The 27,701-nt window shown below is 43.4% G+C and overlaps 1 protein-coding gene across 1 annotated transcript in view; it reads right to left on the reverse strand.

The window, feature by feature from the left end:
* CAPN7 (calpain 7) overlaps nt 1–27,307 on the reverse strand; it is a 124,073-nt gene extending 96,766 nt beyond the window's left edge. The window contains exon 1 of the mRNA XM_089652073.1: nt 26,272–27,307. Coding sequence (XP_089508199.1) covers nt 26,272–26,373 — 102 coding nt within the window. The 5' untranslated portion in view covers nt 26,374–27,307. The remainder of the gene's footprint in view (nt 1–26,271) is intronic.
* Between the last annotated feature and the right edge of the window lie 394 nt (nt 27,308–27,701).

Genomic DNA, 27,701 nt, shown 5'->3' on the forward strand with positions numbered 1-27,701 from the left:
CACTTTGTAAGTATCTTCCAGCTGTTTGAAGAAAACTGCCAGATCAGCCTTAGTGGGGAGTTCACTAAGATAGTGTTTTAAATCCCAGCAGGGATCCTGAGAGTGTGGGGAGTGTTGCACTGGACTTTGCATTGTCCCTGTGTTGGTAGGGGAGGGTGCAGAGGGAGACTGAGACTCACCCTGCACCGTGGCCTCCATATCAGGGTCTTCTCCAGTGATCGCTGGCAGTTCTCCAGACAATGAGGGAGGGTAAGGCTCCTCCAAAATGGCGCTGGCCGGTTCTCCCGCAAGCAGCCCCGCAAGGGACGGGACAATGCTTCCCTGCCGACTTTTTGAGATGGTTGTGCGCAGAGCTTAGTAGCAGTGAGCAGCGGGCGCTCCGGGATCAGCCACCGTCCTGCACCATGGCTTGGCCACACCACCCTCATAAACATTTCTAAACGCTACAACAAACTGACACAAAAAAGCTATTATCAGTGTTTTCATCCAGCTTTTTTTTCTAGCATTTTTTAACCCTTTAAAAAACAGTGTGCATGAAGCATTAATAAGATGTTACAAAATGTGCTTACAAAATGTAAATGATGTGTTTACAAAATGTAACAAGCTTAGCCACTCTGAACTGAGTAAACCCAACATTATCCAATTACTTTCTATGGCAACATGTAGATATCAGAGTTCATGCCTAAGGCTAAATTCACACCACTTGTAATGCATTTAGAAAGTGTTGATGAGCGCTAAACACAGAGTCGCAATCCAAAGACATGTTTTTTGTGTTGATATGCATTTCTTTTTTAAGCTGTTCACAGCTGGAATCAGAAAACTATATTTTTCACTGCAATGTGTTGCGATGCTTGTCAAAGCAGCATGTTCCATTTTAAACCAGCGCATACCAATGTAGAGCGTTGGTGGGAGCTAGGTCTATTGGAAACAATGGATTATAGCAATGAGCCTGCGTTGAGAAACGTAGCCTAACCCACGCTGTGTGAAGGGATCCTGAGTCCAGTTCTGTCCCCACATTTATTGCAAAGGATTTACCAGATTCCTTTATTTGACTTCATCAGCATTCATCCTCTTCAACATTCACTGCTGGCTTTTGTAAATAGACTTCTAAATGGAACTTTGAACTTATGGTATATGTAGGCATGCTCATCTGAAAGTAATAAAGCTGAACTAGAATTCTGATAAGTTTGAATTGCTATCAGTTGGCATCATAATTGCATTATAGGAACAGAGGGTAAATACTGTTCAATGTCACAATTCCAAAATCCTCAGGGAGGAGGCACTTAGGAGGGGCAAATTGTGATAGCTCAGAGGATGATCCGAAAATCATTTTTTGTCCTCCTATTTCCATATAAGGAATCTGCTGGTTGGTAAGGTTCACAGTTCAATTCCAAGTTCAGTAAGTCTAGAATTGGAATCAGATGACTATGAGATCATCATTCCAGTATGGTATTGTTAGCATACAGATATATATTAAAGTAACTAAGCAGGTAATAGATAACCTGAAAGCAATGTATGAGTGGCAAGAGCCTACAGTGACAATTAAATGTCATATGAATAGAGGAGGAATTTCTGCTGAAGTAAATCTTTCTTACTCAGGAACCTTCTAATGTCACAACATCAAGCAAAAATCATACCAAAGAGTCAAAATAAATAGAAATTTCCAGCTTTGTGCACAAAAGAGTCATTACCCAAAGAATTTCCTTTTTATTGTTTTGGGTGGTAAAAAAGAAAAACGGATCCCCACAAGAGGACTTCAATGCTGCTTGTGACCATGGTGGAAGATCAACCCCCATCAGATCTCTGTTATAAAAGCCAGGCTTCTGCTGAAAAATACAAATTTTGGAGTACATTTTTTGTTACCTACAATGAAGGAAATAAGTATTTGATCCCCTGCTGATTTTGAATGTTTGCCCACTCACAAAGAAATGATCAGTCTAAAAATCGAATGGTAGGTGTATAGTAACACTGAGAGATGGAATAGAAACACAAAATTCAAAGAAATGCATGTCTAACAAATGATGCATTGATTTGCATGTTCATGAGGGAAATAAGTATTTGATCTCCTATCATTCAGCAGGATTTCTGGCTACCAGGTATCTTTCATACAGGTAACAAGCTGAGATTAGAAGCAGTCTCTTAAAAGGAGTGATGTTAATCTCATTTTGTTACCTGTATAAAAGACACCTGTCCACAGGAGCAATCAAACCATCAGATTCCAAACTCTCCACCATGGCAAAGACCAAAGAGCTGTCCAAGGATGTCGGGGACAAGATGGTAGACCTACACAAGGCTGGACTGGGCTACCAAACTATGGCCAAGCAGCTTGGTGAGAAGGTGACAACAGTTGGTGTAATCATTCACAAATGGAAGAAACACAAAACAAGTGTCAGTCTCCCTAGGTCTGGTGCACCATGCAAGATCTCACCTCGTGGAGTGTCAATGATCATGAGAACAGAGAGGAATCATCCCAAAACTACACGTGAGGATCTTGTCAATGATCTCCAGGCAGCTGGGACTACAGTCACCAAGAAAACAATTGGTAACACTACGCCGACAAGGATTGAAATCCTGCAGTGCCCGCAAGGTCCTTCTGCTCAAGCAAGCACATGTCCAGGCCTGTCTCAAGTTTGCCACTGAACATCTGAATGATGCAGGACTGGTTGAAAGTGTTGTGGTCAGATGAGACCAAAATCGAGCTCTTTGGCATCAACTCAACATGTTTGGAGGAGCAGGAGGAGGAATGCTGCCTATGACCGCAAGAACACCATCCCAACTGTCAAACATGGTGGTGGAAACATTCTGCTTTGGGGGTGTTTTTCTGCTAAGAGGACAGGACAACTGCACCACATCAAAGGGACGATGGACAGGGCAATGTACCATCAAATCTTGGGTGAGAACCCTCTTCCCTCAGCCAGGGCATTAAAAATGCGTCGTGGATGGGTGTTACAGCATGACATTGACCAAAAACACACAGCCAAGGCAATAAAGGAGTGGCTCAAGAAGAAGCACATTAAGGTCCTGGAGTGGCCTAGCTAGTCTCCAGACCTTAATCCGATTAAAAATGTGTGGAGGGAGCTGAAAGTTCGAGTTGCCAAACGTCGGCCACCAAACCTTAATGACTTGGAGAGGATCTGCCAAGAGGAGTGGGCCAAAATCCCTCCTGAGATGTGTGCAAACCTGGTGACAAACTACAGGAAAGTCTGACCTCTGTGATTGCCAACAAGGGATTTGCCACCATGTACTAAGTTGTGTTTTGCGAAGAGGATCAAATACTTATTTCCCTCATGAACATGCAAATCAGTGCATAATTTGTTAGACATGCACTTCTTTTGAATTTTTTGTTGCTATTCTGTCTCTCAGTGTTACAATACACCTACCATTCGATTTGTAGACTGATCATTTCTTTGTGAATGGGCAAACATTCAAAATCAGCAGGGGATCAAATACTTATTTCCTTCACTGTACCTATTCTCATTTGGGACAGTTATACTGCCACCCCTAGTGGGTTCTTCAAAGGAATATATGGAGGTGAAAAAAAAAAAGATACGTGTATGGCCAGCTGAAGACAGGGCAATCTTTAACAGATAAAAAATCAGATTGCTTGTAGTATAGGCAGCATGCCCATACTGCGTCAAATTTCTAATACTCTGATAATCCTAATGGTAGTGGCAGGGAGTAGAGTAGAAGGGATGGTGATCTCCAGTTTCTGGCAATACTGCCCTTTGCTGCATTAAAGGGTAGCTACATTTATTTTTTAAAATATCACATCTGTATTAAAGTATATGTAAACCTTCGCCTTGTAAAACAACCCATTCAGTTTAAAATAAAAATTTAAGGCAACACATTTGTGTATACATATAATAAACATTATAAATACTTTTCTTTATTCCGCTTTTTTATAAGTGATCACATACCCTCTGTTGTCAACTGCATAAGGATCTTAGCGAGCTGGGGGAGAAGCAGCAGTACACTGTTCTTTCCAGTGAATGGATGTGCATGGGGGGGGGTCAAAACAAACCTGATCTTTGAAGGAGAGCAGGCTGAGATCTCAGCACAGCCAGAAAACTGACCACACTGTGACCCCCCTGCCTAGTGTGGTCAGTTTTCAATTGGAAAGCAGAGGGACTGGCAGGAATACCAGTGATTTCACACAAATGAGTCAACACAAAGAACAGTATACATTTTTCATACAAGTACATGGTACAGGAGGCACATGTTAGGAATATGAAATGTTGGGTTGATATATTCTTTAATTTTTATAGTTAAGATGGCATATGGTGTTCATAGATAAACTATTATTAAATCATATCATGTTTTACTTAATTTGCAAGGAAAAGAGAGCAATGGTTGGATTAAGGTTGTGAAACAGACCAGTAATTGTTGGATGTTGAAGAAGAACATAACTGCCAATATTTCATGGCACAATGCCAGTCAATGAACATCTGTGACAAAGTCTGTGCAAAACTGATAAAATAAATTGAAAAACACAAGATTCTTATGATGTCACTTTTGAATAAGCAAAGTAAATGTCAAATTGTGCAATAAGATGCCTGTCTTATAAATCATATATAAAATATGTGTTAGCACACATCTTTAGATTTAACAAAGCAAACAGGTCAGATTTATAAAAAAGCCTTTCCTGTTCTGATAGGTTTACATTTTAGTTATAAGCAGGGGTGGACTGACCATTTGGCAACTCGGGCACTGCCCAAGGGCCCGGGGTCAGTAGGGGGCCCCATGAGATGCCCATGGTACCTTTTTCATAGGCTTTTTTGAGTTTGGGCAAGGACACAGGGGCCCATGATCCCCTATTGCCCAGGGGCTCCATGAGTTGTCAGTCCGCCCCTGGTTATAAGCATGTAAAAAAAAACCCAAACAACATTTACAATACACATAGGCCAGCCTTTTTCAACCAGAGTGTCCGGGCACCCTGGGGTGCCTTGGCAAAAGGCCCAAAAATTGTATACAAGCCTGCCATTTATTTACCTAAAGCCACAGGTTTTCATTGTGCACCATTACACCTTTGTAAACGCCAACAACATAAAACACCAAATGATGTCATCAGTTGATCAGGCCCCTGCACAGGATCCATGCTTGCCCCTCACATTAGCTGAGGGAGAAGAGAAACAATGGAATACTAGTCGGTATCAGTGTGCAAAGGTGTATTTGCTTTGGAAGAATAAATCACCTCTGAGGTTGAGTGTCCTACATGTGCAGATGTTGCTGCATTCTGTAAAACTATTAGTTTTCTGTTTTACATTTTGTGCGGAATTTTAAAGGGTGCCTCAAGATTGTGCGGAATTTTAAAGGGTGCCTCAAGATTGTGCGGCATTTTAAAGGGTGCCTCAAGATTGTGCAGAATTTTAAAGGGTGCCTCAAGATTGTGCAGAATTTTAAAGGGTGCCTCAAGATTGTGCAGAATTTTAAAGGGTGCCTCAAGATTGTGCGGCATTTTAAAGGGTGCCTCAAGATTGTACGGAATTTTAAAGGGTGCCTCAAGATTGTGCAGAATTTTAAAGGGTGCCTCAAGATTGTGCAGAATTTTAAAGGGTGCCTCAAGATTGTGCAGAATTTTAAAGGGTGCCTCAAGATTGTGCGGCATTTTAAAGGGTGCCTCAAGATTGTACGGAATTTTAAAGGGTGCCTCAAGATTGTGCGGAATTTTAAAGGGTGCCTCAAGATTGTGTGGCATTTTAAAGGGTGCCTCAAGATTGTGCAGAATTTTAAAGGGTGCCTCAAGATCTTCAGATGTGGTCCTGATGATATCCAGTGACTGCATCAAACAATTTAAGTCCACCAAAAACTTAAATATCAACTTTGAGTGGACTTGTTGTTTTGATCTAACAAGATATAAGCTAATAACCTCTCACTAGACTCACCTCCTCTGTTAAACTAACCAAACATGGGTCGCTTTTAAGCCAGTGAGAGGAACACTCATCTATTTCTTCTGATAAGGTCTGTATAAGGTATAGCTATTGCAAAATATTCCTTAGCAAATATGTTTAATGAATACTCAGCGATTTCCTGTAAACTGTTCTTTTTTTAATTTCACTCAATTAGGTCATTGGTGCAGATGCCTAATAACCAAGCATTCTATGTTAAAGTCATTAGTTGGATAAATGTCACACACATTGGGCTGGCTGAATGAATTTTGACAGTAATTTCTGTAATAGATGAATTCCTGTAATCATCAGCTCTATCTAGTGGCCAAAATGTGGAATATATTCTCACGGACACATTTCAAAATACTATAGAACACTAGATGGAGCTATCATAAGAAGTAATCCATTGCAGCACAAATTCATGCAGCCTGCATCAATGTGAGCGACATTCATCTAACAAATGTTTTATAAATAGACCCCTAAGTGTCACAGATTTTTTTTTTAATCAGGGGGAACTGAATGGGAGGCTCTCTTCTCAAATTAGGTGATCTTTAGCTGACACTGTGCCAAAACTGGCAACAAAATGTGTTCCACTTGAATCAAATAAATTGGATGTACGATTCATGTAAAGCAGTGCTCCCTAAATTTAGGTCAGTTGCGTACCACCATTACAACCATTGCTCAAAAACCACCTTTACCTGTCAAGTCTTTCACAGTGCGGAAATTGACCATGTCAGTGTCTCAGGCTACACTCACACTAGCTTTGTCAGCAGGCGTCAAGGAAGCGTTTTTAACGCTTCTCAAACGCCTATGAAAATTCTGCACATGGCAGCACACAGTGCTGTTCACACTGAAGCGTTAGCGTCGTATCATGGCAAAACGGACACCTCATGTCGAATCAGGAGCAGTTGAAGCCTCCCATTCAAGTCTATGGTGATGCTTCTCAAACGCCTAGCAGGTGTTTGTTGAGCATTAATTTTTCACCGATGTATGTTGCGCTCCTTTATACCTCAAAATAACCCTTAAACCATAATTATTTTTAAAATACCAAATGCCATTAAACAATTAATAAATACCTATTAAAAGTGATTTTGTGCCAACCAATCAAAAATTATTAGTGTAAAATCAATTATAAATTAATAATCCTCAATAAAATCCAAAATTTATGACTAAGTGATTTTTTTAAAATTAATTCAAAATCCCAGTAATTTATAAAATTAATAAATCTAATTACAGTGATTTTAGTGCCAAATAATCATATAAACAAAATTAATATCATTAAATCAATAATAAATGAATAATCCTAAATACAATACAAAACAAGAATTATCACTCAGTCACTTGTTTTATATTGTATTTAGGATTATTAATTTATTATTGATTTAATGATATTAATTTTGCTTATATGATTATTTGGCACTAAAATCACTGTAATTAGATTTATTAATTTATAAATTACTGGGATTTTGAATTAATTTAAAAAAAATCACTTAGTCATAAATTTTGAATTTTATTGAGGATTATTAATTTATAATTGATTTTACACTAATAATTTTTGATGGGTTGGCACAAAATCACTTTTAATAGGTATTTATTAATTGTTTAATGGCATTTGGTATTTTAAAAATAATTATGGTTTAAGGGTTATTTTGAGGTATTAAGGAGCGCAACATACATCGGTGAAATATTTTGATACACAGTGGTAGTCATGTGTTTTATGTTGGCGATCCACTAGAATTGAGATCATCTTGGCTCGCAGGTTATATACATTTATACATATTTTGTGGAGCATTAATACCATTAAACTTCATTATAGGCATTTGTGGTGCGGTTTTAATGCTTTGCAAACGCTTCAAAAACACGCATAGGGCATTTGCGGAGCGTTAAAAATGCTTCCCAAATGCCTGTTTAACGCCTGTCAAATGCTATAGGGGAGTTAGAAATAAAGTCAAGTGTGAATGTAGCCTTAGTGCTTATGATTACATCCAAATTGATTGCTTTGTGCTTGGGAGGACTCCGGATCCAAGGCTGGACAAAGTGTCTTGACTTAAGAACTGGTAAGTTTAATTCACTGATAATGGACACATTAAGGCAGCTGATTCACCAAGTTTAGTTCAAAATGGAGTCTAGCACCATTCCAACTAATCAGGGACAGAATACTAAGCGGGGGGAGTCTCCTCTAATTTGATATGATAATTCTTCCACTCCTTACCTTATAGCACATTGCCTGTTGAACAGATGGCTATAGTCAAACGTCATCACTATAAATACCCCAAACTTACATTTGTCATTACCTGAGACTTTAGGTGTGCATTGGAGCAGCTTATGTGCTGAGTCTACCTCTTAAAAACTTATGGCCTTTATTTAATTCACTGAAAATGGACACATTAAGGCAGCTTGTTCACCAAAGTTTAGTTTGGTTCAAAAACTTTTTTTTTTTCTTTTTAATTTTTATAGTCTATGCTCATGCTATACCCTACAAACCTTACTGTGAACACCTATGTATTTGCAGTTCTTACACATCATCTGGAAGCAGAAAGTGGAATTGAATTTCTTTATGTTTGCTTATTATTTCATGTCTTGTCACAAGGGCGAACTTGCCTAATGCTTTATTGACTTTACGTTGGTGTTTGTGCATGAATAACTGTGCCTATGTATAGACCTCATTTTCTTTTACCAAAGATTTTATTAGGCATGTTAAAAGAAGCAAAAAACCATAACAAAATCGTATGATACAGAGCAATAAGAAACAACAAAAGATAGGCACCTGAGATATACAAACAAGATCCACACAGGGGTCCAGATAACACTATGGAAGGTAAAGGGCCGCGAAGCCCACAACCACTTTCAAAAATGTAGAAGTTACATATAGTTGTGCTCAAAAGTTTGCATACCCTGGCAGAAATTGTGAAATTTTGGCATTGATATTGCAAATATGACTGATCATGCCAAAAAATGCTATTTTATTGAAGGATGATGGTCATATGAAGCCATTTATTATCATATAGTTGTTTGGCTCCTTTTAAAATCATAATGATAACAGAAATCACCCAAATGGCCATGATCAAAAGTTTATATACCCTGGAATGTTTGGCCTTGGTACAGACACACAAGGTGACACATACGGGTTAAAATGCCAATTAGAGGTTAATGTCCCACATCTGTGGCTTTTTAAATTGCAATTAGTGTCAGTGTATAAATAGTCAATGAGTTTGTTAGCTCTTATGTGGAAGCACTGACTAGGCTAGATACTGAGCCATGGGGATCAGAAAAGAACTGTCAAAAGTCCTGCGTAACAAGATAATAGAACTATATAAAGATGGAAAAGGACATATAAAGATGTTCAAAGCCTTGAATATGCCAATCAGTACTGTTAAAGCATCTATTAAGAAGTGGAAAGTTCGGGGATCACTTGATACCAAGCCAAGGTCAGGTAGACCAAGAAAGATTGCAGCCATAACTGACAGAAGAATTGTCTGGGATTCAAAGAAAAACCCACAGGCAACCTCAAAAGAAAAACAGGCTGCTCTGAAAAAAAGATGGTGTGCTTGTTTTTAAGGAGTACAATACGGTGGAACTTGAACAAAAATGAGCTGTTTGGACGAAGTAGCAGAAATAAGCATTTACTGTACCAAAGGCACAAAAAATCCCAGTTACAATATGCCTGACAACACCTTGACATGCCTAACCAGGCCTTTTTGTATCATTGATGCACTAAAGGCTTCTTTCTGGCACCTCGACCATGCAGCTAATTTTTGTTCGAGTGTCATCATATTGTGCTCCTTCAAAACAACCACACTGTCTTTTTCCAGAACAGCCTGTATTTTTCTTGTGGTTACCTATGGGTTTCCCTTTGTATCCCGAACAATTCTTCAGGCAGTTGTGGCTGCAATCTTTCTAGGTCTACCTGACCTTGGCTTGGTATCAAGAGATCCCCAAACTTTCCACTTCTTAATAGGTGATTTAACAGTACTGATTGGCATATTCAAGGCTTTGGACATCTTTACATGTCCTTTTCCATCTTTATAAAGTTCCATTACCTTGTTACGCAGGACTTTGCTGATCCCCATGGCTCAGTATCTAGCCTAGTCAGAGCTTCAACATAAGAGCTAACAAACTCATTGACTATTTATACACTGACACTAATTGCAATTTAAAATGCCACAGATGTGGGACATTAACCTCTAATTGGCATTTTAACTCGTGTTTGTGTCACCTTGTGTGTCTGTACCAAGGCCAAACATTCCAGGGTATGTAAACTTTTGATCATGGCCATTTGGGTGATTTCTGTTATCATTAGGATTTAAAAAGCAGCCAAACAACTATTTGATAATAAATGGCTTCATATGACCATCATCCTTCAATAAAAGAGCATTTTTTGGCATGATCAGTCATATTTTCAATATCAATGCCAAAATTTCACAATTTCTGTCAGGTTGTGCAAACTTTTGAGCACAACTGTATAAAAAAAAAAGAGCAACAAAAAGAAAACACAGAGAGCTACGCTCTCATAAGGCAATGTTGTCCATGAGAATCATAGATTTTGTAAGACAACAAAAATAAGTGACAGTCAATCTAATTTAAACAAACCATAAAAAGAAAAAAAGAAAGAAAAAAAAAAAAGAATCAAAAAACAGGTAAAACAAAGGAAAGAAGAGAGCAGAGAGAAAGAGAGAAACAGACCAGCAAGAGAAGGAGTTTGCGGCGGGGGGGGGGGAGACACAATCCCCACATAAGGGGAGAGGAGAGGCTATCCCAACACATCACAGTTTAGCAAATTTTGTAGTAAAACGAGAAGCTGGCTGATAATCTACCCATGGTTGCTAAACAGAAAGAAGCTTATCACGTTTATCCTCAAATATCGCTGTCAATCTTTCGTTGATAAAGAAACCTTGGATTCTGGACTGGACCTCTTCAAATTGTAGAATAGAGGATTTCCAAGAACCAGCTATAGTCTGTTTAGTAGCCATTAAAAAAAAAAATGACCAGTGAGCGCGGTCAACGAGGTAGGCCATGAAGTGGCTTAAAAAGTAAGGCCTCAATAGGATCCTTTTTAAGGTTAACGGACATAACTGAATAAATAAGATTATAAAACTAAATGAATATTCTGGTCAATGAAATGAAAAAGCACCTAAATGCTTGACACATCTGAATGCATCTAAAAACACGTTTGGAAAACACGTCTTTAGGCATGTTTTTTCTAACTGCTTTTCTCCTGCCAGGAGCTCCGGCAGGGGACCCGGGAAGAGGAGGATCAGGTCTGCTCTATGTCTTTACCACTGAACACAGCAGGTAAATATGGCATGTTTGTTATTTTAAAAAATTGTCTGTATTATCACTTTAATGCACTTACAGGCGCTTCAAGGTGTTTGCATTTCACCTGTAATGTTAGATTACACATGTTGTAGGACCTAGGAGGCGACCTTAAAGTACCAATAATGCACTACTCACTTATGCTGCTAGGACCAGTTGCAAAAACAAATATAGCTGGACTATCTCTTTGTCATTGTTATATGTAGATATTGGCTACCAATCCATATTACTCACCGACCTGACACCCAAATACCACCCAACCTGTACTCTTCGCTCCTCACAAGACCTCCTACTTTCTAGCTCCCTGGTCTCTTCCTCCCACGCCCGACTGCAGGACTTCTCCAGGACTTCCCCCATCCTCTGGAACTCACTACCCCAATCCATCAGAATGTCACCTACCCTCCTCACCTTTAGGCGCATCCTGAAAACCCTCCTGTTCAGGGAAGCCTACCCCACCCTCACTTAACAGCCGATCTCCTCCACTCCTCCTACTACTCCATCCCCCACAGCCACTTCCTCCTGTACCACTATCCCCTCCCTCCTAGATTGTAAGCTCGAAAGAGCAGGGCCCTTGAACCCCTTGTGTATTGTTTTGTTACTGTATTGTCTCATGTTCTGTCCCCCACTATAATGTACAGCGCTGAGCAAACCTTCTGGCGCTATATAAATACTGTATAATAATAATAATTATATTTTCATCCCAAAACATCACGTTCTCTGACCCACGTTTTTTAAAATACTATTTACTAAATGTGCCACCCCACCCTCTAAAATAGTCATCACTTCTTCCTCATTGAAGAGCCTTCCCTTCACTTCCAGGTTCACTTCATCCCTTTAAAACTGAACACATATTAATTACACAGGCTAATTTAACACAAATAAGGCTGCATTCACACTGTTTTGTACCTTGAAGCTCTAAGCTCCAAAAATAAAGCTCAAACCTAAAAAATCAATTGTTCTCTATGGTGCCTGTTTATGCAATCAGGTGTGAACAGGCACCATAGAGGACAATTGTTTTTTTTAAGTTGGAGCCCTTTTTGGAGCTTCAAGCTACAAAATGCTCAAGTGTGAATGCAGCCTCAGGCACCAAGTGAGTTTAATTACCACCTTAATCAGCCACAGAAGCTGTGCAATTAATATGCGTTTGGTTTTAAAAGGGATGAGGTGGCAACCCTAGTTTGTTGGCCACTATGAAAATCCTTCCCAACAAGGGCCTGAGACAGCAGCAAAAACCCCAGAGTGATCTTATGCCAGTCACACTATATCTAAAACAATTTTTAAAAAGTATTGACAGTATCTTTAAGGTATAGAAAGTTAGGCTGCATTCACACTTGAAGCTCGAAGCTCCAAAAAAGCGAAAACGTAAAAAAACCCCAATTGTTCTCTATGGTGCCTGTTCACACTTGATCACGCGAACAGGCACCATAGAGAACAATTGATTTTTAAATTTGAGCATTTTTGTATCTTCGAGCCCCAAGCTACAAAATGCTCAAGTGTGAATGCAGCCTTAAAGAATGGAGGTATTACACGTGAGCCAGAGACACGTCTTCAGGAAATAATGCTGTGGAATTAAACACACCCAGCATTTTACATACCAGCAGTGCTATATTCTAACACTGCAGATTCATATCAACATTTTCATTTCCTTACTGGTCTAATTCCTCCTTCATAACATCATAAGGAGAACCCATGATGTCATAAGTCCTAGATTGTAAGCTCCAAGGAGCAGGGCCCTCGAACCCATCGTGTATTGAATTGTATTGTTACTGTACTGTCTTGTATATTGTCTCCCATTATAATGTACAGCGCTGAGCAAAACTGTTGGCGCTATATAAATCCTGTATATAAATAATAAGGAGAACCCATTGTGTGCTAAGCTACCTGCATTTAGAAAGTATACTTGTAATGGCTATAAAATGACTAGGCTATGCTATCTGACAGAATAACGGCCATAGCAGTCCATGCGGTTGCTATGTGCACTGAGTCAATGGGGGGTAAGATCAAGGCTCCAGGGATGAGAAGTATTAGGCAGGTACACTGAGCTCCCCAAATCCTTCCAGACCTTCATCAGCACATGATCTGCACAGGATGCGTGTCATTTGTAAACTCAGCAGCCACCAGAAGGCTTCCCCCACTACTTGCATCCTCTGCAGCTCTGACAGATTACATGAACTAATACAAAGGAAGCAAGAAGTGGAAGACTTTGCTGAATTCTATGTTTAGGAATGACAGCACTAATTGGCTGAGCTGTCAAATCTTGTAAGGGCCCAACGTTGTTGGAGATCTGGAGGGGTCAGCTGCAGCAGGTGAAGTAATGTACCTTGTAACTACTCTGCTCTGTCTCATCCTGCTGTACATTCCCTTTGACACAATACTGCCATGGTGTACATCGATGTAAATGTTTTGCACTGCCTCATTCTGCCATCCATTACACACTGCTTCCTTTTAATATGTCATTCCATGTGTTGCCCATTCCGCACCGGCTGATTCCTTATCAAAGAAGTGAGAAATACAAAAAATCAATAAACAAACACAGATACTCAGCTACAGTATGTGGAGGCAGCATTGATCAAATGCTGCAGCTGTTCCCTGCTGGCTCTACACTGAGAACTGGACGATCAAAGACAGCTGATCGTTCAGTTCTCGGTTCTGCTCGGAGCACAGAGCAGTGACTGTTATTCACCACCTTGTGTTCTGCACCCATCCAGCACTCAGTAGAATGCGGGAGTGGCTGGCCCAGGCTCTCAGGGGTGTGCTGACAAGCTGAGCCAGCTGTCAGTCAGGAATCTGGACGGGATCCCAACATTATTGTCGGGATCCTTGCAAAGTCTGGATCTGTGATGTCAGGCAACAGCGGGCTTTAGACTGCCATTAGTTGAATTTGGGTCAAAAGGTGCAGAACTAAATGCATTTCTATGACCCACAGGAGAAGCATGGCCAAAAGAGCTTTAAGCCTTGTACATGTTATATTACAGATCACCTCATTCTGTACGCTGTGCTATATATTTCCTTGTGAACTGTGTTACTACTGTGCAGGGGATCAGCGGAGCTGGGCGTTACTACTGTGCGGGGGATCAGCGGAGCTGGGGGTTACTACTGTGCGGGGGATCAGCGGAGCTGGGGGTTACTACTGTGCGGGGGATCAGCGGAGCTGGGGGTTACTACTGTGCGGGGGATCAGCGGAGCTGGGGGTTACTACTGTGCGGGGGATCAGCGGAGCTGGGGGTTACTACTGTGCGAGGGATCAGCGGAGCTGGGGATTACTACTGTGCGGGGGATCAGCAGAGCTGGGGGTTACTACTGTGCGGGGGATCAGCGGAGCTGGGGGTTAATACTGTGCGGGGGATCAGCGGAGCTGGGGGTTACTACGGTGCGGGGGATCAGCAGAGCTGGGGGTTACTACTGTGGGGGGATCAGCAAAGCTCGGGGTTACTACTGTGTGGGGGATCAGCAGAGCTGGGGATTACTGCTGCATGGGGGATCAGCAAAGCTGGGGATTACTGCTGAGCAGGGGATCAAGAGAGCTTGGGATTACTACTGAGCGGGGGATCAAGAGAGCTTGGGATTACTACTGAGCGGGGGATCAAGAGAGCTTGGGATTACTACTGAGCGGGGGATCAAGAGAGCTTGGGATTACTACTGAGCGGGGGATCAAGAGAGCTTGGGATTACTACTGAGCGGGGGATCAGCAGAACTTGGGTACTACTGTGCGGAGGATCAACAGAGCTGGGGGTTACTACTGAGCAGGAGATCTGCTGAATGAAGGTACTGATAAGATGGGAATCTGCTGAACTATGGTACCAATGAGCTGGAGATCTGCTGAATATGGGTACTAATGAGCTGGGAATCTGCTGAGTGGGGGTACTACTGAGCTGGGGGTTATACTTGGCTCCCTCTAAAAAGAAAATAACACATGCAGAGGGCATTTGCCAAGCTTCATTAAAGCTTTAAAAAAGCATTGTTGACGCATCACTGAAGCATCGAAGAAACATCAAAAACACATCAAAAGAGCATGCTAAAGCAGTAAGTGCCTTAACCCCTTCACTGTCAGTTACATACACTGTCCAGAGCTGACAGCGGGGGTTTTAAACACAATCAGGTAGCTGCAGCCACCAGGAGGAGAAAAGACACATCTTCCTGGGACCCGGAAAGCGGCGTGTATGACATCACTTCTGGGTCACTCCTGTCACTTTCACACCTAACACAGCTGAGAAGCAAAATACCATACATGGTGTGGAGCCTAGAGGAGACATGTAGGGTCTTTTAGACCCTGCATGTCTCATTAAAGAGAACCTGTCATCATTAATCATCACATAGGGGACTTTTTGTCCTCTATGTGATTAAAAAAAGTTAAGCAAGAAAATATTTATTTTTCTCTTTGCTTCAAAACATATAGCCCATGTTGCTCTCTTAGTGCTTCAAAAAGTCTCCAAAGCCTCCACAGAAGTGTTTGACAAAGCTCACTAACAGCATCTGCAGATTTTGAGGAGCCTTGATTTTGTTTTGAAGGTATTGCAGGTCTGAGATATCCGAGGATGCACAAGTGATCCGGAAAGGCGTCATCAGCAGTCATTTCCAGTTCATGTGTCTGGTGCAGATGTCACATCTGATGTGCAACATGCAGCAGTAGGAGGGTGAGTGGGGTCAGGACTGGAGCCAGGGGCGGACTGACAACTCATGGGGCCCGTGGGCAATAGGGGATCATGGGGCCCCTGTGTCCTTGCCCAAGCTCAAAAAAACCTATGAAAAAAGGTACCAGGGGCATCTCATGGGGCCCCCTATTGACCCCGGACCCTCGGGCAGTGCCCGAGTTTCCAAATGGTCAGTCCGCCCCTGACTGGAGCAAAGCAACAGCAGAAGTGTGGTGTGCAACATGTGGTGAGCAACATGGAAATGCTATAGGGAAAGGTGAGTTGGGACTGGAGAGAGAATACAGAGTGGCAGATCAGCAGAGCTAGGGGACCAGAGCGGGAGAAACTAGCAATGTCACACGTGGAGCACAGCGTGGGAGCAATATAGCAGGAGGTGAGCGGGGACCAGAGAGAGAGGAGGATCAGCAGAGCTGGTGGTTACTACTTAGTGGGGGATCAGCAGAGCTGGGGGTTACTACTGAGCGGGTATCAGCAAAGCTGGGGGTACTACTGAGCAGGGGATCTGCTGAACGAGAGTACTAATAAACTGGGGATCTGCTGAACAAGGGTACCAATGAGCTGGGGATCTGCTGTAAAAGGGTACCAATGAGCTGGGGATCTGCTTTAAAAGGGTACCAATGAGCTGGGGATCTGCTGTAAAAGGGTACCAATGAGCTGGGGATCTGCTGTAAAAGGGTACCAATGAGCTGGGGATCTGCTGTAAAAGGGTACCAGTGAGCTGGGGATCTGCTGTAAAAGGGTACCAGTGAGCTGGGGATCTGCTGTAAAAAGGTACCAGTGAGCTGGGGATCTGCTGTAAAAGGGTACCAGTGAGCTGGGGATCTGCTGTAAAAGGGTACCAGTGAGCTGGGGATCTGCTGTAAAAGGGTACCAATGAGCTGGGGATCTGCTGTAAAAGGGTACCAATGAGCTGGGGATCTGCTGTAAAAGGATACCAATGAGCTGGGGATCTGCTGTAAAAGGATACCAATGAGCTGGGGATCGGCTGTAAAAGGGTACCAATGAGCTGGGGATCTGCTGTAAAAGGGTACCAATGAGCTGGGGATCTGCTGAACAGAAGTACTAATGAGCTGGGGATCTGCTGTAAAAGGGTACCAATGAGCTGGGGATCTGCTGAACAGAAGTACTAATGAGTGGAGGTTCTACTGGGCCTCTTTAAAACAAATAGAAAATCACCACACAAAGAGGGCATTTGCCAAGCTGCATTAAAGATTCAATAAAGCATCACTGAAACATCAAAAACACATCAAAAAAGCATGTTGATGCAGTAGGCGCTTTAATGTGTGTTGAATTCGAAGCAAATGTAAATAAGCCCTAATAGCAGTAATCTCTAGCAGATTTATGTAACATGTCCCCAATCTCTACTGGTCTCCTGAAGGATATGTAACACGTCCCGTTACCATTCTCTGACATTCTTCGGTAGCACTACATATATTGAATATTATGCGCAGTTACCTGAGAATGTCTGTGGCTACGGCCTCTTATTAAATTGATCACCACTGGTCTAGCCATATTGGACTGTTTCATATAGTCTAGTGGGAATTACTGCAAACCAAAGTGTTCTGTGCATAAAAACGTTTGTGTTACATGACTCGTGCAGGGGCAGACTGACAACTCATGGGGCCCCCGGGCAATAGGGGATCATGGGGCCCCTGTGTCCTTGCCCAAAGTCAAAAAAGCCTATGAAAAAGGTACCAGGGGCATCTCATGGGGCCCCCTACTGACCCCGGGCCTCGGGCAGTGCCCGAGTTTCCAAATGGTCAGTCCGCCCCTGGACTCATGATAGCAATAACATATAATGGACATTAAAGGATAAGTCCACCTTTGGGAACATGTTATATGTTCCACTTGTTTTAGGGTGGAACATGTGACACGTTTCCCATAGCTGGAGCTGCGCCCCTCTGTCAGATAGTACGGGGAGTAGTTTCCCCGTACTGTCAGATTTGAAAACAGGGCAGCCATGCGGGGCTCCACAGTTCTGTGAATGAGCACCTACAAGTCCCAGCAGCCGTAGCGGTTGTCGGCTTGTAGTTTTCAATGAACTATCACAGCTCTGTGGAACGCCGTCGTAGTTCATTGAAGCTTCCTGTCAGTACATATGCTTGCTCATACATCCCGTACAGCAAGTAGATATACTGACAGGTCTGCAGGAGACTGCATGGGATCACCGATGTACTGATCATTGGTGCAATGCTTTCCAGGTTTCTGCAGACACAAATAATAAATGCACATTTTTTTTTCCTGCAAAAAAATGTGCATTTATTATTTTTGTCCAAAAGGTGAACTTATCCTTTAAGACTAACATTTAACACTTGATGCATATACTTCGTTATATCACAAAAACACAAAGAGTAAACTGTGCTGCTCCTACAGAAACAAATTAAAATATTATTATTATACAGGATTTATATAGCAAACAGTTTGCTCAGCGCTTTACAATATAACGGGAGACAATACAGCAACAATACAGTTCAATACAAGAGGGATAGGAGGGTGTCCTTCCTGGGCACCGTATTTTGATGAAGAGGGAAGCAGATGAGCTTGTTTTATTTTTTTTTTTATTTTAACTGAATAGCGGTTACCCTTTATGTTCTAAAGAGCTATGCAGATACAGTAACGTCACCACACCTTTGTTGTATTATTTTAGCATGTTATTTTTACAGCATATTGATTATTCTGGCATAACACTAATGATTGCTTTTATCTGTATATGGAGGTGTGTATGTTTGCAGCACAAAAGCAAAGCGATAGAAAACCTATATATCACATAACTACAGTGTTATAATGCATGCCTACCAATGAACGTCTAACTAGAAAAGAGATCTGTAATCCAGAAAGGTTTCTTTATACACTGAAATGCAGTGCTTTCCTTTAGCTTCGTGTATGTGTTCCCTAAATCTTTTTTCAGTAGGTTTGGTATCAGGTCTAACTGCCAAAGTTTCTAACTTCAGTCAGACATAGGGATGCCTACCTGATAGACCTGACAGACAGCCCAACCGCCAACTATGGGAGCACACAAGGCCCAACGAAAACGCTCCTGCTATTTGCAACATATCAACTTAGCATTTTAGCCTAAACCAGGAAGTACTGTTACTGGCAGGATCTCCAGGTAAGAAGCATTGGACAAAAAGTTATTTAAAAAAACTAATGTTTCACTGTATACAGAGAACTGAATACAGGGAGACGTGATGCCAAACATACTGATATGAACATTTGGGGTCTGTTCACAGCAGCATCTAACCTGCATGTGTTAGTGTGTGTTGTTATAATGCACTGCAATTTTACATTTTTTTTTCCTTTTTCTAATACTAGCATGTGCTACATTTTTATGAAACACACACTCCTACGCACTGGTATGTGCTGAGCAAGGCACATAGAGACCAATTGTTCTCTCAGAGTCCTTTTGTTGAGCCTGTGTTGATCAACGCATCTTGTTTCACCTGGTGTGATGGTTGACATACACTAGTGCCGGACATAGACGGGTCAAAAATCGGCCGATCTTTCGGGCGAAAAAAAAAATCAGACAATTTTCGCACTGTTAGTGGGTTAATTGGTCGGCCGTTGTTCAGTTTTTTTGCACAGTTTTTTTTATTGGTCATGTTGGAAATTTCGCGGCAGATCATCCCGGCAATGATGGGCAAATCGGGAAGAAAAAGAATGAAGGAAGAAAGACAAGGAAGAAAGACAAGGAAGAAGGAAGAAAGACAAGGAAGACGGAAGAAGGAAGAAGACGGAAGAAGGAAGAAGACGGAAGAAGGAAGAAGACGGAAGAAGGAAGAAGACGGAAGAAGGAAGAAGACGGAAGAAGGAAGAAGACGGAAGAAGAAAGAAGACGGAAGAAGAAAGAAGACGGAAGAAGAAGGAAGAAGAATGAAGAAGAAGGAAGGAAGGAAGGAAGGAAGGAAGAAAGACAAGGAAGAAGGAAGAAGAAAGAAGATGGAAGAAAGAAGAAGACGGAAGAAGAATGAAGAAGACGGAAGAAGAAGAAGACGGAAGAAGGAAGAAGACGGAAGAAGAAAGAAGACGAAAGAAGAAAGAAGACGGAAGAAGAAAGAAGACGGAAGACGGAAGAAGACCGAAGGAGAAGGAAGAAAGACAAGGAAGAAGACGGAAGAAGAAAGAAGATGGAAGACGGAAGAAGACGGAAGGAGAAGGAAGAAGAAAGAAAGACAAGGAAGAAGGAAGAAGACGGAAGAAGAAAGAAGACGGAAGACGGAAGAAGACGGAAGGAGAAGGAAGAAGAAAGAAAGACAAGGAAGAAGGAAGAAGACGGAAGAAGGAAGAAGACGGAAGAAGAAGGAAGACGGAAGAAGAAGGAAGACGGAAGAAGGAGGAAGACGGAAGAAGGAGGAAGACGGAAGAAGAAGGAAGACGGAAGAAGAAGGAAGACGGAAGAAGAAGGAAGACGGAAGAAGAAAGAAGACGGAAGAAGAAAGAAGACGGAAGAAGAAAGAAGACGGAAGAAGAAAGAAGACGGAAGAAGAAAGAAGACGGAAGAAGACGGAAGAAGAAAGAAGACGGAAGAAGAAAGAAGACGGAAGAAGAAAGAAGACGGAAGAAGAAAGAAGACGGAAGAAGGAAGAAGAAGACGGAAGAAGAAGGAAGGAAGAAGATGGAAGAAGAAAGAAGACGAGGAAGAAGGTAGAAGAAGGAAGAAGGAAGAAGAAGGAAGAAGAAAGAAGAGAAGGAAGAAGAAGAAAAAGGAAGAAGGCGGCATAGTGTATTTGTATTGCTGTTACATTGTATGGTGTGCTCCTCTGTCTCTGTCAAACTGGTTTCTTGTCCCATTCTTTCGTGAGCATTGGTGGCAGCATCGGCAAAGGCAGCAAACGATTTTTCGTTTATCGGTCGACAATTTGGCCGATAAACGGCCTGTCTATGGCCTGCATAGGGCTAGGTTCACCTGTGTGATGCTGCACGTTTTTACATGTGTTCATTTGAATGGACTGCATACCACATCACGACCCTTTCTTTAAATTCTGCTAAGCCACAACATGGCAATGAGTATGTTCGATGACTAGGTACGCTGGGGTGCCATTAAGAAATAATGGCTTTACAGCACACAATGCAATACGGGAGATTTACTAAAACTGGAGCACTTAGAATCTGATGCAGCTCTGCATGGTAGCCAATCAGCTTCTAACTCAAGCTTATTCACTTAAAGCGGAGCTCCACCCAAAAGGGTTGGCACCTTTGGGGAGGAGCGGGTACCCGAATTTGACAGGTACCCGCTCCCACTTCCGCTGCGATTGCCTAGGGCAGGGGTAGGCAACCTGTGGCTCTCTAGCTGTTGTTTAACTACATTTCCCATGAGGCATTGCAAAGATTACAAAACTGACAGTTACAGCTATGACTTGCAGAGGCATGATGGAACTTGTAGTCCTGCGGCTCTCAGGTTGCCTAACTCTAGGGGATCGGAAGCGGAAGTTGTCCTCCCTCCCTGTACTCTTCTGGGACTACGGGGCCATTCACAAAGCACAGCGCTTCTTGCGCATGCGCAGTGGGCACCCGGCTGTGAAGCCTCAAGCTGTCACAGCTGGATGCCCACACTGAAGATTCCAGCACCAGGGAGAGAAGACGGTGAGTGAAACCAGCCGTGGTGAGGACAGCGCTGGACTGAGGGACAGATAAGTGTCTGTACTTTAAAAGTCATCAGCTACAGTTTTTGAGGCTGCTGAGTTTTATTTATTTTTTTTCAGCTGGAACTCTAACCTGAGTTTCACCAGATTTTGCACTCTCTGGATTTAGTAAATAATAAATAACCCCAATGTAACACACTCCAACATTCCCATCACAGAGATCTGAACTGTACCAAAAGGAAAGCACTGTATTTGATGTGTTCATCATTTTATCTGCAAGAACTTTTGGTTGCTCTCAGCCTGCAATAAGAACTGTTAAGATTTCCAGGTAAGAAAATCTGCAACAGGCTCGCAAAAATAACAATAAAACTGTATACAGTGAGGCATGATAGCAAACATACTTTAAAAAAAAAATGTTTAGATGTACTTTAAAACCCAACTCCAGCTTTAATGAGCATTTTTTGTGCAATTCCCAAATTCTGGGGAAAACAGAAAGATTTCCTTGCAGTGGGGCTCCCCCCATACTGCAAGCATTAAACGCTTATGCCTAGGGTACCACGAAAAAGCTTCCTCTATGCCAGGGGTCCTCAAACTACGGCCCACCAAAGACATTTATCCAGCCTGTCGGACCAGCTGAAAAAAAACGGAACTGGCTGGCAAATAGCTAGGCTGCTCGCTGGGTCCTTGGCCATGAGGACCCAGAGAGCGGCAACCTGGAAGCTCCAGGTTTCACCTGCTGCAGCCAAAAGAGCAACAGGAGAGGAGGAGAGCACACCAGGCACCAGGTACAGTGCATTGCGGTGTCCAGTGTATCAGAGTACAGTGCATTAAAGTGTACAGTGCGTTACAGTGTACAGTGCACTGCGGTGTCCAGTGCGTTACAGTGTACAGTGCATTACGGTGTCCAGTGCATTGCGGTTCCAAGTGCGTTACAGTGTACAGTGCATTGCAGTACCAAGTGTGTTACAGAGTACAGTGCATTGCGGTGTCCAGTGCCGTACAGTGCATTGCGGTGCCAAGTGCATTACAGTGTACAGTGCATTGCTGAGCCAAGTGCATTAGAGTGTACGGTGCATTGCGGTGCCAAGTGCGTTACAGTGCATTGCGGTGCCAAGTGTGTTACAGAGTACAGTGCATTGCGGTTCCAAGTGCGTTACAGTGTACAGTGCATTGCGGTGCCAAGTGTTTTACAGTGTACAGTGCATTGTGTTGTCCAATGCGCTACAGTGTACAGTGCATTGCGGTGCCAAGTGTGTTACAGTGTACAGTGCATTGTGGTGTCCAGTGCCCTACAGTGCATTGCAGTATCCAGTGCCATACAGTGTACAGTGCATTGCGGTGCCAAGTGCCTTACAGTGTACAGTGTATTGCGTGCCAAGTGCGTTACAGTGTACAGTGCATTGCGGTGCCAAGTGCGTTACAGTGTACAGTGTATTGCGGTGCCAAGTGTGTTACAGTGTATTGCGGTGCCAAGTGTGTTACAGAGTACAGTGCATTGCGGTGCCAAGTGTGTTACAGTGTACAGTGCATTGCGGTGCCAAGTGTGTTACAGTGTATTGCGGTGCCAAGTGTGTTAAAGTGTACAGTGCATTGCGGTGCCAAGTGTGTTACAGTGTACAGTGCATTGCGGTGCCAAGTGCGTTACAGTGTACAATGCATTGTGGTTCCAAGTGCGTTACAGTGTACAGTGCACTGCGGTGCCAAGTGCGTTACAGTGTACAGTGCATTGTGTTGTCCAGTGCGGTACAGTGCATTGTGGTGTCCAGTGTGTTACAGAGTACAGTGCATTGTGGTGTCCAGTGTGTTACAGAGTACAGTGCATTGTGGTGTCCAGGGTGTTACAGAGTACAGTGCATTGTGGTGTCCAGTGCGTTACAGTGTACAGTGCATTGTGGTGTCCAGTGTGTTACAGAGTACAGTGCATTGTGGTGTCCAGTGTGTTACAGAGTACAGTGCATTGTGGTGCTAAGTGTGTTACAGAGTACAGTGCATTGCGTTGTCCAGTGCGTTACAGTGTACAGTGCATTGTGGTGTCCAGTGTGTTACAGAGTACAGTGCATTGTGGTGTCCAGTGTGTTACAGAGTACAGTGCATTGTGGTGTCCAGTGTGTTACAGAGTACAGTGCATTGTGGTGTCCAGTGTGTTACAGAGTACAGTGCATTGTGGTGCTAAGTGTGTTACAGAGTACAGTGCATTGCGTTGTCCAGTGCGTTACAGTGTACAGTGCATTGTGGTGTCCAGTGTGTTACAGAGTACAGTGCATTGTGGTGTCCAGTGTGTTACAGAGTACAGTGCATTGTGGTGTCCAGTGTGTTACAGAGTACAGTGCATTGTGGTGTCCAGTGTGTTACAGAGTACAGTGCATTGTGGTGCTAAGTGTGTTACAGAGTACAGTGCATTGCGGTGTCCAGTGCGTTACAGAGTATAGTGCGTTAGTGTACAGTGCATTTTAAATATTGTATTGTTTTTTCCTGTTTTTTTGCACTACAAATAAGATATGTGCGGTGTGCATAGGAATTAGTTCATATTTTTTTCAAACTATAGTCCGGCCCCCCAACAGTGTGAAGGTCCATGAACTGGCCCCCTGTTTAAAAAGTTTGAAGACCCCTGATCTACGCTATAAGCTCCTGCTGCGTCTTCTCTGCTCACAGGGCCAGTAGCCTTGCATTGTACATGAGGTTGCTGACAGACTGGCCACAAGCAGGAGCTTCAGGAAGAAGAGTTTAACGTCAGCTGCCATGGGAGCCAGTAATAAGGGAATTAAATATGCTTTTTACTGGTAACCTGGGCATAAACAAACATCTGAAGTCTGTCTCAAGCAGAAAAAAAATCCTTGCTTGCAGCTGGGTTGCTCTCAAACTGCAAAGAGTTAAATGCTTGTTTTGGTCTAGGATAAAGGAAAAAGCACTTTTTCTTAACTGATTCCCCCCCAGTGCTTTCCTCTACTCACTACACCTGTAGACTATTCCTCAGTGTCATCATGTCCAATGCAGAGGCTATGGACCCTTCATTGTATTTGATGTGCAGGGAGAAGAGGCTGTGGGCAACAATCTGGCAGCATCGAGGGAGCCTGCGGGAGCAGGGGACCCAGTAAGTAACAGTGTTTTTTTAATACCAAAGACGCAAATACGCATTTGACACTTGCAGTGCGGGACAGTCCCATTACAAGGGAGGACTTTTGTTTTTCCCCAGAGTTCAGCTTTAAGTCTAGGGGTAGACAAACAAGCTGTAAGTTTTACCTTTTTTTCCCTCACTCTAGCAGGATCCCTCCATCTGTGTGACCAGTCTCCAGACCAGCTTTCCTCTAAGACGCTACGGTTGGTGGTCATATGATAACGTCATTACGTACAATGCATGGTCAACAGCCCTGCATTGTACATGAGGACTGTAAGGAACACCACCTGGAGCCCAGAGTGTCAAGGGAAAAGGGAAAGAGCCAAAGCCTGCCAGGCTGAAGAATAATGAAAGTATATCACCTTCTCCTTCTACCCCCAGACCTAATGAGCAGTTCTTACACATACTGAGAAAGGGGTTTCCATTGTGAGGGTAATTTTATGTAATTCCCAGAGCTGTGCTTACCCATGCATGCTTTCTTCTCATTCATTATCGCCTCAGTCTATTCAGCCACAAATGCTTCCTAAAAGTTTCCTGTACACACTACTCTTACACAAGCTGAGACTTCATTGAGGGCCCATTTCCACTGCAGTGCATTTTTCCATCTGTTAACGTGTTGCATTTAGGCAAACCATTTATTATGAATGGGCAGCCAATGCACTACATGACCCTTTTTTAAAGATCAAGTGCACAGCAATGAACGGAATGCACATTGTGGTGCACTGCACAGTGTGCTGGGATGCCATTCAGAATGAATGACATTGCAGTGCACTGCACAGGTGTGTTGGCATCGTAATGTAGCTGTGCACATTGCTTCAAAGCACAAGTGTGAATGGGCCCTCAGATCTTACTGACTGTGTCCCTGTTCCAGATTGTGTCAACAAAGTATTAAAACCACAGAAAGCCAGGCAACTAGCATTTTCAGAAGGTCAGCAGTGGCAGCTTATGTATTTCTTTCAGGACAGATTCATTTTGGAAGCTGGAAATTCCTTGATTACATCTGTCTAGCATTAGGAGTAGGAAAGAGCTCAAGTGTGCTCAGACATGTATCTTAACATGCCTGAGCTATCCCGCAAGAAAGCAGCACAGAACACAGCCAATCGCAAGCAGTAAAGGCATTCCCTGCCCCATGTTTACAAGGGGTGAGTATATGTACGGATATGGTGCGAGGAATGCCTCCACTGCTTACGATTGGTTGTTCGCAGTGACAGCTTCCTTGTGGGATAGCTCAGCAGGTTCAGATTCATGTCTGAACACACATGAGCTCATCCCTAACTATGAGCATACACACTTACATGACCCTGTCCTCTTTACAAAACTTCCACCAGCTGGAAGAGATCACATTCATAAAAACAGGAATATAAGATCTTGTACGGAGAGGATAAAACAAGTCTCACAGTCAGGGGCGGACTGACCATTTGGAAACTCGGGCACTGCCCGAGGGCCCAGGGTCAGTAGGGGGCCCCATGAGATGCCCCTGGTACCTTTTTCATAGGCTTTTTTGAGTTTGGGCAAGGACACAGGGGCCCCATTATCCCCTATTGAGGGCCTGGGGTAGTAGGGGGCCCCATGAGATGCCCCTGGTACCTTTTCCATAGGCTTTTTTGAGTTTGGGCAAGGACACAGGGGCCCCATGATCCCTTATTGCCCGGGGGCCCCATGAGTTGTCAGTCTGCCCCTGCTCACAGTATCAATGAGGAAGACTGGCATCTCCTGAGAATTCCTACCTTGTAGAAGAACACGGCTTCTTTATATTTTCCTATCTGGTCGTTGACCACAGCCAGCTTGGCAAACTTTAAAGCATCCACTTCTAGGGCAGTGGCATCCATGGTGTCAGAGGTCTTTCAGCGCACTCCAAGCAGAATAAATAAGACAATAAACACAGATAAAGGTGATTTACAATAAAAATCAATGGATGTGTCAGCTGTCAGTCCACATTGAATCCTCTGTGCCTGGGGGGCGGTAATGCACACTTTGGTGGTGGAGACTGGGGATCTCTGGTTTATCTTCAGACCGTTCAGAATCCCTGATGATGGAAATGAGAGAGATAGTTTGGTGCTGTCACTCTGATTTCTGTCCTCTGTTGTCTAATGATCAGCTAGAATGGTGTGTTCTAGCGTTCTGTATGAAGTTGATGAGAAGTGTTTTGTAGATATAAATAAGAAGTAACCCTCTATCAGACATGGTGTGTAAAGGAGCTGTCTTTGCACCCTGGGGACTTGTGACGTGTCATGATGTCATGTTCTGCTCTTGTTGGGGTGATCAGTAATCTTGATGGATGGTCTTCTTCTGTCCTGACAACCTCCTCCCAATAATCCAATTAGAATGTGAAGGCACAGATAATCCCAGGGTATGGGGACAAGTCCAGAGCACTGTTTGTACCTGAGTGGCAAATGATCAGTCTATGGCTCCAGCATAGCCCAGTTCCCCGCACACCATGGATCCCAGGACAGTGCCAGCAGTCAGGTGTCCCCCACCCTCAGATGTCCCCCCACCTTGCCCTGACCACAGACACCAGACGATGTTGATGTGTCCACACTGTCACTTCCTCCTGTGTAGTGCGGAGGAGGGGCCTGGCACATAGTCCAATCAGCGGGCTACCCCCTCCTCTTGTCACTGTAACCCTTTCCTCATCGCTGCCCAGCCCCGGCTCCTGTCATGGCAGTGAGGAGAGGACACTTCCTAGTACAGCCCTCCTCACTCAGGAATTCGGCTCCTGTCATGGCAGTGAGGAGAGGACACTTCCCAGTACAGCCCTCCCCACTCAGGAACTCGTCCTCCCTCCTCCGTCATCATAGGCCGTGGACTTTCCACACAGCTGGGGAATGCGGCTTCCTGTTAGTAGCGAGCATGCGCAGACACACTGTCAGATTTGTTACCTGGCTGAGAGGAATGAGCCTTTCACACCCCGACTAATGGGGGATTTTCCTGTCAGATCAGTAATGAGAGAAACTGTGCGGTGTGCACCCATGTCTCCATATACGCCTCCCACCCGGGTCTCCATATACACCTCCCACCCGTGTCTCCATGAACACCTCCCACCCGGGTCTCCATATACACCTCCCACCCGTGTCTCCATGTACACCTCCCACCCGTGTCTCCATGTACACCTCCCACCCGGGTCTCCATATACACCTCCCACCCGGGTCTCCATATA

The sequence above is a fragment of the Staurois parvus genome, unplaced genomic scaffold (assembly GCF_062004578.1).
Source record: "Staurois parvus isolate SC_StPar_1 unplaced genomic scaffold, SC_StPar_1.0 ptg000670l, whole genome shotgun sequence".
Lineage (NCBI taxonomy): Eukaryota > Metazoa > Chordata > Amphibia > Anura > Ranidae > Staurois > Staurois parvus.